At 43.1% G+C, this 14,079-nt stretch overlaps 1 protein-coding gene across 1 annotated transcript; it reads left to right on the top strand.

Moving 5' to 3' along the window:
• The first annotated feature begins 845 nt into the window (after nt 1–845).
• Nucleotides 846–3,016, top strand: LOC115388918 (protein ANTAGONIST OF LIKE HETEROCHROMATIN PROTEIN 1-like). Its single transcript, XM_030092227.1, has 2 exons — nt 846–1,034; nt 1,875–3,016. Exons 1-2 carry the CDS (start codon nt 937–939, stop codon nt 2,923–2,925), a joined length of 1,149 nt encoding a protein of 382 aa, XP_029948087.1. The 5' UTR covers nt 846–936; the 3' UTR covers nt 2,926–3,016.
• Nucleotides 3,017–14,079: the final 11,063 nt, after the last annotated feature.

The following is a 14,079-nucleotide window of genomic DNA, read 5'->3' on the forward strand; positions in this document are numbered from 1 at the left end:
ACTAGAACCTCCATATTTCATAATGCTGCTTATGTTGGTTCTGCTGTAAAGCTTTCTAAAAGGGGCCCTATCATGAACAGAGGCGTGGTTGAGTGAAGTCGGGTTGTTTTGGACTTCGATGTTTGGCAGGCTCAGAAAACCATGACAGGGTTCCTTTAAACTTAACTGAAACTTAAAAGTGCTAAATTAATCCTCAGAGCGTAAATTCTGGTGTCCAGCTGCACACAGAACGCAACACACATCAGAAACATCCACCAACACATAAAGTACAAATAAACACCAGGTAGAAACCAACTGTCATCAGCAATGATAAAGTGTAATGCATGACAGGCACATAAATGACCTGCTCTTCTAGTGCTGTGCCGACAAATGACACAAGTCGTGTTGTGCTCCAGAGTGCTCTTGGTCTTGAGAACACAGTTTTGTGGACTTTATGTTGAAGCTCTTAGCCTTGTCTTGAGACAAGACCATATTTTGGTCTTGGTTTGGTCTCAGCCCCATAAGCTCTGAGTTTTGTCTTGGTCTTGGGATGAGACTTGTCTTGACTATTTCACAGCATCTTAGGGTGTTTTCACACCTGAAAGTCCGGACCACGGTCTGAACTAAAGTTTGCTTTTTGTTACATTGTATACATTTGGTTCTGTCTCTTGTGGTTTCACACTGTTACTAACGCAAACGGACCAACAGACCTTACGTGACAAAACTACGTGATGTCGTCATCAACTGCGTGCTTTGCGTGTCTACGTAGTTTACACTGATTGGTCATGTATTGGGCGGGCGTCTGACGTCAGCATGCTGCAAAACGCGGGTCTTCAAATGTAAACAATGAATGAGATGAATGAGATCGTTTTCCCCACTATTCTATTTTTGTTTATTTTGTATCACCATCAGCGACAGCTTGAAGAGATTTACATAAGTCTGATCCGACGTCGTTTCATGAGTTTTATGATCAGGCGACACTTTTACCGCCGTCGACAGGAAAGGAGACGAAATGCAATCCTGCGAGCCATCACAACACCAACTCGGGAGAAAAGGTATGTGGTATAAAACTTATGAAAACATAAGCTTTCAATTGTGAGGTATTACTTTAACTGCGATAAAATTTCCCGTTCTTGAAAAATCGCTATTCAACACAGTAAGGAACACTTCTAGTGTTCACGTAAGCAGCTATACTGTTAGCCCACCCTGTCCAGGCTGTTGGTTAATATCTGTAAAGTGAGATGAATTGTGCGGTGTAATGTTACTGAATAAGTGCTAAGTCACGACATTGACTGTTTTATACATGAGTGATTCTCCAACTGCAGTCAAATTTGGTTGTGAAATTTTTCATAAAATCCAACACATATTTTTAGAAATATTTTGATTTGTTCTACTTCACCACAATATATACAAACATTAACTGATGGTGGTTGTAATAAAACTACATACATATTATATATTTTCAGTTGCTTTAGTCCAGCATTCAGAGGAAAACAAAGTTCAATTTTGTATCAAGTAAATGAAAAATGAAAAATGGTTTTTGTTATTTCTGCCTGGGACACAAATAGTTGGAGAATTTCCCATATATATATATATATATATATATATATATATATATATATATATATATATATATATATATATATATATATATATATATATAGTATTCCCATTATAAACTTTTCTTTGTATTGTAAATTAATCTTGATCTTAAATTAATCTTGATCTTAAAATATAAATATATAAAGCCTCACATGGATGTGCTGGTTTGTGTCCTATTGGTCACTATTCTTGCTAAAAAAACAAAAAAAAAAACGGATTATTTCTTAAAATTACAATTTGTAAATTGCATTTACTAATGTGTTTTTGTCTTTTTTCACTCTTGCTGCTTATAGGAAACTCTGGACCCACGCACGCTGCCATGCTTGGTGGCAGCACGCATGCGACACATGGACAGAGAGAGACTGGCTGCTCAATTTCAGAATGAGAAGAACAACTTTTAGGCATCTCTGTGAACTTCTGCGTCCAAAGCTCACTCGACAGGACACAAGATACCGTAGGGCAGTGCCAGTGGAGCTGCGTGTGGCTGTGTGTTTATGGAGGCTCGCAACAAATCTTGAGCTCCGATCCATCTCTCATCTGTTTGGTGTGGGACTGTCCAGTGCTTGTGTATTCACTCAACAAGTTGTTGCTGCTATCAATGATAATCTGAAGTCACAATATCTACACACACCGAAAGATGCAGAATTTGTGGAAATAGTCAAAGGATTCCATGACAGATGGGGGTTTCCACAATGTGCAGGAGCAGTTGATGGCACCCATATTCCCATTCTGGCACCTTCTCACAACCCAGCTGATTATTACAACCGCAAAGGCTTCTATTCTATAATCCTACAGGGTGTTGTGGACCACAACATGAAGTTTTGGGATGTCAACATCGGCTGGCCTGGGAGGGTTCATGATGCCCGCGTTCTCTCAAACTCATCCCTGTATGAGAGAGGACAGAACGGAACACTTTTGCCAAGTTTGCAGGAAACCATTCAAGATGTTGATGTGCCTCTTGTCATTCTGGGAGATGCCGCATATCCACTGCTGCCCTGGTTAATGAAACCTTACCAAGAGGGCAGAGGGATCACAGCAGAGCAGACTGCATTCAACCACCGCTTGAGTCAAGCCAGAATGACAGTGGAGCGAGCTTTTGGACGTTTGAAAGGACGTTGGAGATGCCTTTTAAAAAGATGTGACTGTGATGTCTTCTTTGTCAGTGACATAGTCTTGGCATGCTGCATTCTTCATAACTTCTGTGAAAGTCATAATGAGGAGTACATCTGCAGTGACAATGATGTACATGATCAAAGGCCGGACCCTGCAGACCGTCAGATTGGTGGTGACAGTGGGGCAAATATCAGAAATGCACTGTGTGCTCATTTTTCAGCTCTGCAGTAAAGTGTGCTTTGGACGTTGCTCATTGATCAATTCAAAGTACAAGAAATACCTGAAAGTGATTGTTACTGGAGTTACTGTTTTTTCACTGTTGTTTCACCAAGGAAACAAAGTCATTATTTTTATCCTCAATGACCTTGTGTTGCTTTTTGTTGAACTCAAACATTTTTTTTCAAAATGAATGAATGAATGTTTTATTTCAAACTTAAAGTTGCTATGAGGAGAATCTACTGACGGCGAAATAAAGACTCTGCTACCCATACATACTTTGAGTTCATCACTGCAGCTGTTCCATAATGTAACTCATTTAACTGAGACAAAGTGAAGTGTCATATTTGTTCTCACTGCTTGTTTTTTCAATATGAAATTTCCTCGAAGATGATGTTAGTCATCTCTCAGTTGAAAAAACTTTGGATTCTGTTTGATAGCATGTAATTTTCTCCTGAATACATAATTTGGATAGTTTTAAAAATAAACCAAAATAAATGTTGCATATTCCTGTAAATGTCATAAACCTTGTATGAGTTCACTTTTTTTCTTGTGCTTGTTTAACATTTGGGAAGCTATCATATTCATTGAACAAAAATAAAGATGAAGAAAGAGTCAAAATTTGAGAAGAAAGTCATTTGTCCAGCTGATTTTATTGATGCTCAGATCATTCTGATTCATTCAAGACAAACACTTCCCTTGTCAAACATATTTGTAATCTTATTTGTTTCTTCACCACACATTTTAACACATGTAACTGTTTAAGATAAACAGAGGCTTAAAGAAACAAACCCAGCTCTTTTACAAACATCAGCATAACTGCCTTTTTATTCTTTAGCAAAACAATGTATTTGAATTGTATTATTTGAACCTATGGTAAACTCAAAAACAAGAAGCCCTCACTGAAGTTAACTGTACTCTTGTATCCTTCTGTTTTCTTTCTAACTCCAAACTTAACTTGAACTTGCCTCATTTTTTTGGCCTTGGCTCAGTGAAAGAAACTACAGCTGCCAGAAGTCCTTTCTGCCACTGCTTATTTCTCCACTTTGTGGCATCTGGTCACAGAGATCTGGTGCAGCCTGTGGAGGTAGTATGTGTGGAGACCTCTGAGCAGCCCATTCTCCTGGAGATGGGGGAGCAGGATAATACTGCTGATGCATGGTTGGACCCCAAGATGTTGCATGCTGTTGTGCAGGGCTTTGCTGGGACTTTGTTTGAATTAATGTCTGCATCATGTTCATGAACATTGAAGTTGTGGCTGCCTGCTGTTCCTGCAGCATCCTAAAGCGCCTCTCTTCAATCTCTTGCTGCATCTTCATCCATTTTTCAAATGCTGCATCCTCCCGTTCCCGTCTTCTGTCTTCTGCTTGGTTTACCTCTTCCATGAGCCTTTTGTAGTCTTCTGTTCTTTCTGCAGTCTTGTTTTTTCTCTTCCTGTGACGACAAACAGATGCTGGGGCAGGCCCTTTTTCCTCGTCAGTGCTCACAGCTGCTGTTTCTCCTGTGGATTTTGAAAAGAGTTACAGTGACTTAAAAATGTGTGTACATCTGTGAATGAGAATAAGTTTGCACAAATGTTAAAATACGATATATTCGTTACATATATTTTAAATAAACCTCCTACTGTGTTTCTGTAATTTATGATGCCGTTTTCCTGCAGTATAAGCTATTGTAGTGTTTATGATGTAACACACCACTTTAGTTGGTTGTGTTTCTGCATACATTTGAAAAAAAGCACGATAGATTTGCAATAGAAAGACAAATAATAAGTAATGTACAGGGATGAATGGATGTCTACTACAAGCGTAGTGGACAAGATGAGCTACTCACCGCTTTCCGAATTGTTTTCGGTGGAAAACGACACCTCCTCAGTCGCTAGCTCCGGCTCACGGTTGGCAGGTGATGCAGACTCAACAACGTTGACAGGTGAGCTAGTCGGACGACTACTTAAAATGCTGTCGAGGTCCTCAAAGAAGGGAAACTTATCCTTTTCAATCGCTGATGCCCCGCTTTTTCTCAGTGCATCCCGCACTTTTGTGTACTGCTGCCGCAGTTTTTTAATCTTTAAATGGCACTGTTCCCCCGTCCTTTCGTATCCACTTTCTTTCATTCTCTCGGAAAACAGCTGAAAAGTTTCTGCATTTTTATGAACTTTTTCAAGTTGGCTCCTTACAAAATCGTCCGACCAGATACTTATTAAGCATTTCGTCTCCTCCTCTCCCCATGTGCTCCCGCGGCTCATTTTGTTTTGGTGATGGCTTTCTTTTTCCGGTAGTTCGTGTCGTAATTTCCTGTCAATGGTAAGAAGGTCCGAACCTTTCAAAATAATGCTTTCACACTGGGCAGGAGCGAGACCGTGGTCCCGTTTGGTCCGAACCGAGACCACCTATTTTGGTCGAACCAAGGTCCGGTTGTTTGGTCCGGACCAGGGTCCAAGGGAGGTTTCACACCTACCATTTTGGTTCGGACCAAACGAAAAAGTCTGAAAGTCCGGACCAGACGAGTTAGGTGTGAAACCCCCCTTAAAGTCTTGGTCAAGTCTCGACAGGCTCTGGTCTTGGTCTTATGGTCACATAATCTGCCTTTAAAAATCCAGAAAGAGAGTTTCTACCTAACAGCAACTGCCCAAAGCTTTCTTGTTGGTCAAAAATAAATCACTGAGACTATTTGAGATCGCGAGACAGAACGGTAACCGCTGCCCAGCTCACTACGATCTCTGTCCATCTTAACCTGGAGAGCTCCCACACAGACTGACAGGCAGATACCTGCCTGCATGCAAAACACTCCTCCTGACTCCAAAAACCTTGAAACATCAACGTCTTCAACAACTCATTGTCTGCATGTTGCGGGGGAACGTCACATATTATTCTCTCATTTTCAACACCTGCTATGACCATCGTCTTCAGGAAGCGGCCAGCGGTTACCATGGAAACAGGAGATTCAAACGACATCTTTGTCACACAACAAACCGATGATCAAATTTGTCACTTTTTATGAATTCTTTTGACTTGTGTGTTCTCAGTGCAGGAGCTAAGGCCGTCCGTTCTGATCGGCTTATTTTTCAGATGAAATTGTAGAATGAAATGAAACTGTAGATGGCACATGCTCCGCCGCCGCCTTTGTGGCGACTGAGGACTGCAGTCCAGGCCAAATGTTGGCAGCTTGATCCACTCTTTCACCTGATCCATACGCGAGACGCCAGATTCCAACGCTGCTCCCAGGAAAGGTCGACCACATTGTATAACAGCCATTTGTGTGTGTGTGTGTGTGTGTGTGTGTGTGTGTGTGTGTGTGTGTGTGTGTGTGTGTGTGTGTGTGTGTGTGTGTAAAGCACTTTGAAACGGCTGGGTAGTATTATATAAGTGACGCTCATTCAAGGATTTCATTCTCAGTGAAGAAATGAGCATCATTCAGCGTGCAAGCTCTGTGCAAACTGATTGACAGTTTCAAGTTTCACGCATCTATTTACAAATCTTTACACATTCCTCTTGAATCGGTCTTTCTGATGCATTGTTCTTTTCGTCAGACGAGGTGTCCGTGTGGAGGGAGGCTTGTTTTCTGCTGCAGCCCTCTGGAGCAGAAGCCTTCCTGAAGTTTTAAAGGTCAGCGCTGTTTGTGAATATCTTTGTTCCTCAGTGGCATAACATCAGCATTATTGGCTGTGAGAATATTGACTGCAAACCCACACTGAATCATTCTATCACTCTCCGGCCACCTTGTGTTCGACGCACCGGTTGTGGAAGTGACTCTAATCCCAAAGCCGCCGCTGTCTCGTCTCCTCTCCTTATCATTATGAAGTGTTTCTCCCGACCGGCTCCCGGGTGGCGAAATGACCTTTCCCGGCTGAGGGCAGAGTCACTTCTCATCTTCCGGGCTGAAAACTTGACTTTTTATGATGTACTTCATATTATCGTCGCCTCGCTGAGCCGCAGCTTCCCTCAGCTCACCCAGATCGTCATGACCGAACCTATTTCCTCCCTTGAAGCACATGATCAATAAGTGAAATGATTTGAAAACAGAACGCGCTCTACTGTTTATCACTGGCTTTGCTCCGAAACACATTGCCGCTGAAGGACGCCCACCTCTCCGCCGGGTTCACTCCAAGGTTTCCTCTTGTTAAAGTTGAGGGGTTCTTTTTCCCTGCTTCCTTGCTGTTGCTGTTGTGGATTTTATTTGTTCTTTCTTGCTTTCTAATGCGAGGTCTTGACCTCGCTGTGTAGAATCCCCTCAGGGCGTCGCTCGGTGTTATAGAATTACAGCTGAATTGAACCTGTTTGGTTTGTTGTTGATAAAAAATAATAATGTGGTATTTTGGTTCAGATTGCTGGAGTGAACTCAGCAAGGCAGCACTGTAAAACAGAAACACAAAGTGGAGTTACATATATAGTAAAGTATCAGTTCCAGGGAGGAGGATGCTCTATCATCTGATGTTAGTGGAGGAAGATGCTCTATGATCTATAATCTGGATGTTAATGGGAGGAACTGACAAGCATCCACACTAGCAGCATCACTGTACACATCATGAACCACCAGAAAGGTTCCATGGTAGAATTCAGAGCGTCTGTTTTAACAGTGCAGCAGTGTGGACATGCCAAAGTGGTTTAAATTAAACCTGAGGAAGAAATACAAACATAACAATCAACCAGACCCAAGTTCTTCTTCATTCGCCTTAAATACGTGAAATCACTCCACACCTTCATCTTTCACTCTGCGGCCCTGGAGGAGGTCTGTCCTGAACCGACCTCACAGATTTGTTTAGTTTACGCCGTTGCATTATTCTCAGACTCTGTTTCTTATGTTGTTGTTTTCGTCTCAGAATCCCAAATGTGCCGTAAATGTGTGCTCAGTGACATTTACAGAAGTGTTAAGTTCCACTTTTTTTTTCCTCAAAGTAATCCTCTTAGTTTTAAAAATGCAGCTCACAAAATACTGTTTTAATTTAGAGATCAAGAATTTCACTTTTCATTCGACGTGCTGAAGTCATAATTGTGATATTTCCAGCAGCGTCTGAAGACAAAGTTTTTCTAATCTTTGTAATCGCTGCAGGGCCCCCTGCGGAGTTGGCTTTAATTGCTAAATCCTGCACACATGAAAACATGGAGAAAGGTGGTGTGTGTGATAAATTTCAGTTTAATTAAAAATTTGGGTGAAGCTGGGCACTCATGGTCTCCTCATGCTGGATTCTCAGGGAGGAATTTTAATAGAAGCAGATCTATGAAGCTGTAGACTTAACTCGTTATACTGCTGACCCCATCCACACAACCAGGAAAGTGTGTATCTGCTTCAGGAGTGTAGTTTTCTTTAGTTTCACTGATTCATGCCAGGCGGAGCAGAAGGTCGGGGTTAAGTGGCAGATTTGCTTTTAGCCAGTCCAACATCGATGTTTTTATTGTAGCACTGGGTCAGGTTTGAGCTTGAGAGCATTCGATAGAGTAAATATACAAAAATTACTGCCAGAGCCGGCTGCTCCCTGAGGCTGATGCCGAAGGCAGTGTGGCCTCCAGGGGGCGCTAAAATCATCTTCAGGGTGTTTATATCAAAAGTTAGCTATTTAACCCTTAAAATGGAAAACCTCACATCGATTCAAATTTAAAGCAGTGCCCGAAACTGTCAATACCAAGGATGGAGGTGAGACTGACAGGCGGACCGGTGCAGCGGACGCTCTGGATTTACTGGTCAATCTACTCCTACCCTTCATGAGCTTTGGGTCATGATAGAAAGGACAAGATCCTGGATACTAGTGGCTGAAATGAGCTTCCTCCGCAGGGTGGCTGGTCGCTCTCTGAGAGACAGAGGGAGGAGCTCAGAGTAGAGCCTCCACATCCAGAGGGACCAGCTGAGGAGGCTCTGGCATCTGGTTAGGACGCCTCCTGGACGCCTCCGTAGGGAGGTGTTCCGGGCATGTCCCACCAGGAGGAGACCCCGAGGAAGACCCAGGACACGCTGGAGAGACTATGTCTCTGGGCTGGACTGGGAACACCTCGGGATCCTCCAGGAAGAGCTGGAGGAAGAGTCTGAGGACAGGGAAGTCTGGACATCTCTGCTGAGACTGCTGCCCCATGATCCAGTCCCAGATACGACGTTGAAGATGGATGGAGGGATGGACGGATATTCACATAGTGTGATTGTGCTTCAGTACTTCAGAGTTGTGTGTTTGGACTGCAGCAGGAAACTGGAGTAATCAAGAGAAAACCTATGCACAAGAAGAACGTTCCAAACTTTGTACAGAAAGGCTGGAATCAAACTGTTTCATGCAGCGCTGACCGCTGCACCACTGCACCACCTTATGACGATTCAATTCAACTTTATTTGGGTAGAGCCAAATACAGCGTGTTTATTTCTGTTACTGGGATTTAAAACCACGACATAAAGCTTTTTTTTATTGAAATATGAGCTGGGTTAATTTGCTGCACATACAAGCTTGATCCAGTTGGATGCTAATAATGTATGCATGTGTCATTACACAACAAAGCGCTAAAAGAAGAATATTTTGAAGCTGATTTTCTTACCGAGAGAGAGATGGTTGGGTTTTCTGAGTTGTGCTGCAGCAGCGCAGAAAGCATGTCTTACAAAAGCGCCTTTTTGCACGGACGCAGGTGTATTCTCCAAAGCAATTCTTCATGATGGGAGCACTTCTGCGTGTGACGCTCGATGATGCCGAGTCTGTACACTGATGCTTTCAGGCTGCCAGCGTGGCCTATTCAGGTGAAGTGGAGGCTCAAATGTAAAGCATAATGTTGAGGCTAAAGTGAGGTTTCTGAATTGTGTGTGAAATTGCACAAGTTGCACTTCAAACCAGCAAGATGCACTGAAAAATGAGGCCATTCATGTCGGTTAATTTTAGAAAACTGTACAATAAGAACACGTTCTGCATTAATCCCCTGGATGAAGTGCCTGTGGAAGCGGTTTCTCTGTATTTAGCCCGTTCATATGCAGCCTTCTTCATATTGAGGTGAAGTATCTCCGCTTCCTTTGTGGAGTTTCTCTCTGCTTGTGTATCTTGTCTCCTCTCACAATCCCAGACTGGCGGTGCGATGTTGAGACCGGGGCTTTGTACTTCATCTGTCACACGGCTCCCTCCTCTCCTTCCCACTGTACTTGTGTGACCTCCTCTGCACATTTGTTCTGTTGCTGCGCTGCGGAGACACTCCGGATTCAATCAACACCTCCTCGATTGTATCTTTTAGCAGATAAGAGATGAAGCGACGGTCCGTCTTCGGATCATTTAACATTAAGATTTGTGCGATGCAGAGGAGATCTAAAGCACGAAAATGATACAGTCCCTGCAAAAAAAAAAAAACTAAAAAAACATAAAAATAGCACCCTAAACTTTTTCTCTGTAAATGTGGATGTATGGAAACATTATCTCCAGTTCTCAGGGCACGGGGAAACCTTCACTCCCTCCTGTGTGCACTCGGCCGGTACATGTACCTGCAGACACACACAGATTGGATTTGTTGGATTCGCAGGGTTTTGTTGTCTTCCCCTGAAAGTGAATCCCGGAAAGGAGCAGAGGTCCCTCCAGGCCCAGCTCAATTTGATTCATTAGAGTTCGTCCAATCAGGTTCAAGATGGCTGTCACCGGGAAGGTCGAGTAGAAAGGACAAGAGATCATCGAATTGCACACACACACACACACACACACACACACACACACACACACACACACACACTCTGCAGGTTTCTAAGCGCTAACTTCCTGACCTCGTCCACATGCGTCTTCTTTGGATCCGCTTCATGGTTTCAGTTTCTTTCTGCAGATGAAACTGAACTAAATGAAGTCCTGCAGCCAAAGCAACATGACCTCAGTGTGACCCCGACCTGCACTGCAGAGGTACTGACACAGAAAGAGCCGGTTCACAGCGTTTCTCCCTCAGGTGGGGCTCTTACTGTTGTTGTTGTTGTTGAAGATTAAATCTTTGGCAACTTTGACTTTAAAAGAGCTTTTTTTTTCTCTCGTTAAATGGATAATTTTCCACTTTCAGATATTTTCTTGCATTTGATGTCATTCCAAAGAGCGACGCACCGATCTGCTTTTTCAAAAGACAAGTACTAACCTGTCGATGCAGAGTAGTGATACGTGTAGTTATTAAAAAGCCATAAAGCCTCTTTCATCCTCTGAACTCAGACGATATGCAAAGGAAATGGAAAACTCCAGAAACACAAACACGAAAACAATGAGTTTTTACTTCAGACTTTGCCTAATTCCAGATGCATTGATCAGTCTGTGTGTGGGTGAAACCTGCAGTATACAGGTGTTTTTTTACAGTGTGTCCAAACTGTGGTCTGAGGACCAATTGGGAGGTCGTCTGCAGCAAATAGAACCACACATGAATTAGTCTTATCTCTCAGTGGTGCATTTACGTAGCTTCTCAACCGGAGTGTATGTTCTCCCTGTGTGTGCGTGTGTGTGTGTGTGTGTGTGTGTGTGGCTTTCCTCCCACAGTCCAAAGACATCCATTCGAGGTTAATTGTCCTTCCCGGGTCGCCCCGGGCTGTGAGTGTGTTGGCGCTGTGATAAACTGCGCGGGGATATTTTCTCCTCTTCGGGCCTTTACAGTGTCATCTGATCACTCTCCGGGGAATTTGAGTCACGATTAGCTCTTAATTATCGGGTCACAGAAGAATGTTTGTGGATTGAAGCTGAATGCGAATGTTAGTCAGCCTCCTCTAACTTCAGGCTACGGACATCATTTAATCCATTTGACTTTTTTTTTCATTAATATGATTAGTTTTCAATTTGAATGTGGTTCAGCTGTGACTTGTGGAGTAAACACAGGAGCTGAGATGTTGGGAGGTTCCACACATGCCCGCCTCCTCCGCCTCACCTGCGGCTTCCTGGATTTGATCGCTCATCTTTTAACGCGCTGCTCATTTTAACTCTGTCTTCCCTTTCTTCCTCTCGCCCTCCACCCACAGCTTTCTCTCGCCACCCTTGATTTCTGAAATTATTTCTAATCTAATTTTCTTGTTCCTTTTCCTCCTTCCGCCGCTGCTTCTCTGGCTTTTGTAGTTCCCTCTGAGCCGGCGCTCATTAGCTGCGTGGCTGCAGCCCGGCGAACATGCAGATCCGCGGCGCTCGGAGATTGATTGAACTCTCCTCATGTGACGAACACGTCTGCAGCGAGTCGACGCGTCGGATCACAGCAAACTTGTTGGTTGTTCTCCGTGTTTGTTTGACTTTTGCTTTCTCTTTCAACTAAGGATTTTTTCTTGGTAATGATTGGATATGAAAAAAAAAAAACCGTCACGTGTGGTTATTTTAGTCAGAAGAGCTGAAGATGGCGTTTCAGTCATTGGGAGCATTATTCTTCTTATCTGAGTGTGTGTGTGTGTGTGTGTGTGTGTGTGTGTGTGTGTGTGTGTGTGTGTGTGTGTGTACACATGAGCATGAACACTGTGGCCCACATGGATGTCGGGGTTTGTTCATAGTCGTGAAGACTGGATTTGAAGCTGAGACGTTGTCCTTTTGACGCCTTGACTCGTACAATATTCCTTCGCTAAATCAATTTACGCAGAAACAGACTGGACCAACCAAGGTCTTCCGCAAGTTCTGTTGTCAAAAAGTATTCAGAGACGAAAACGTAAATGGGATGTGAACGTGTTCCCTCTCTGCTCTCTTCATCTCTGAGTTCACACATTGAGGACTTTCTACAACAGCAGTCTCAGGTTTCTGTGTCACTAGATAAGAGTGAATGATCGGCTCTCGTACAGCACAGGAAGGAAGGAATGCACGCGTTGAGGTTTTCTTGGTTCGATTTCTGGTTCCTTGAGTTTGACTTGTGGCACGAGTTGATTTCCTCAGGATAATGTGGGAATATTATCTGTTTACTCCCTCCAGGTTGTGACTAAGAGTTGCTGTGAGTCATAAAACTGTCCAACTCGTTCACCTTGAGCTGTTTGGATGACGCATCTTCCTTCATGTTTGTCTCTGCCAGACTGACTCCTTTGACTCATCAGACCTTTTTAAACAGAATCAGCCTCAAAGATTTACGCTAATTTTTTCACAACTCATTCTTTTCCTCCACGTTTCTCATCAATAAAGCCACGCAGGCTCACTTTGTCTTTTTTATATCTGAGCACCAAGGTTGTTTTCAGATCACTCAACTTCTTTTGGTTTGATTCTGTTAAGGTTGTTCTTTGTTTGATAGGTATAAAATGCTCAAGTTTGACTTGCGATATTTTCGTCTCTCCTGTGTGTGTTTGAGAGAATAGATGAGGTTTTAGTTCAGGGACTTGTGGGACTGAGCTGTCCTCCGCTCTGCGAGTGTTTCTCCAGTTAGTCATGAAACCATGCAGTTGATTCACCTTGTGCTGCTGAGCTGACACATCTCGTTTGTGGCCTTTGATTCATTTCACTGTTTTTAATGAAGACACTCAGGGTCTTAATCTCTCTCTCTTTTTTTTTATATCTTTCTTCAGTTTGTGGACCAAGATCTGAGCAATCTGTGTGTCTCATGATCGAGCACTTGTTTGCTGAATAAAGAAAGTAATCTGGAGTCGCCCTGAAAGTGGAAGCCAGGGTCAGAGCAAGCGGCGCCCGGACACTTTGGTAATTTCCTCACCTTCAAACTTGCTTTGCGTGGCGTTTCAGAGGCGGGCTCGCAGTGCACAGGTCAGACAGACACCGACTCGCAGGTGGGAGGTTTGGGCGGACGGATCAGGACAAACCGAGATGTTCGGCTCTGTTCAAAAACTGCATTTCTCTTAGATGTTCTTTTTTTTTTTTTCAATTATTTTTGCAAAGCTCAGACCTCCTGTTAACGGCACATCATCAATCTGTTCCTGCTTTCTGGAGCAAATCTAATACTCTTTAATTCACAGGCTTAAAATGTTAATGAGCCGTTTAAATTAAACACTTCCCCGCTAATAAATGAATTTAAATCAGCATTAAAAATGCAAATCTTCGCTGTATTTAATGCAGGGATCTGAGTGAAGCTGGTTTTATTTGTCTTTGAACGAGTGTGAGTGATATTGGTGGCATGAAGCTCCTTTTTTCAGTTCATTCAACATGATATCTGCCATTTTCATTGTTCTGAGTCATACTTATATTCTTTCTCAGATGGTTTGGATCTTTAATGTTTTTCTTCAGTAATGTAAGTCTGAACTGATCTCTTTCTGTGATGCTTCCTCTGCAGACTCCCGCCTCTGCTCGTCTCTCCCTCCCTC

Source organism: Salarias fasciatus, chromosome 5 (genome assembly GCF_902148845.1).
Source record: "Salarias fasciatus chromosome 5, fSalaFa1.1, whole genome shotgun sequence".
NCBI classification, from domain to species: domain Eukaryota; kingdom Metazoa; phylum Chordata; class Actinopteri; order Blenniiformes; family Blenniidae; genus Salarias; species Salarias fasciatus.

Bases quoted from the DNA above. Each gene is read 5' to 3' on its own strand.
- LOC115388918 (XM_030092227.1), top strand. From the start codon at position 937: ATGAGTTTTATGATCAGGCGACACTTTTACCGCCGTCGACAGGAAAGG. The intron at 1,035-1,874 runs GTATGTGGTATA...TGCTGCTTATAG, and splicing joins ACACCAACTCGGGAGAAAAG to GAAACTCTGGACCCACGCAC.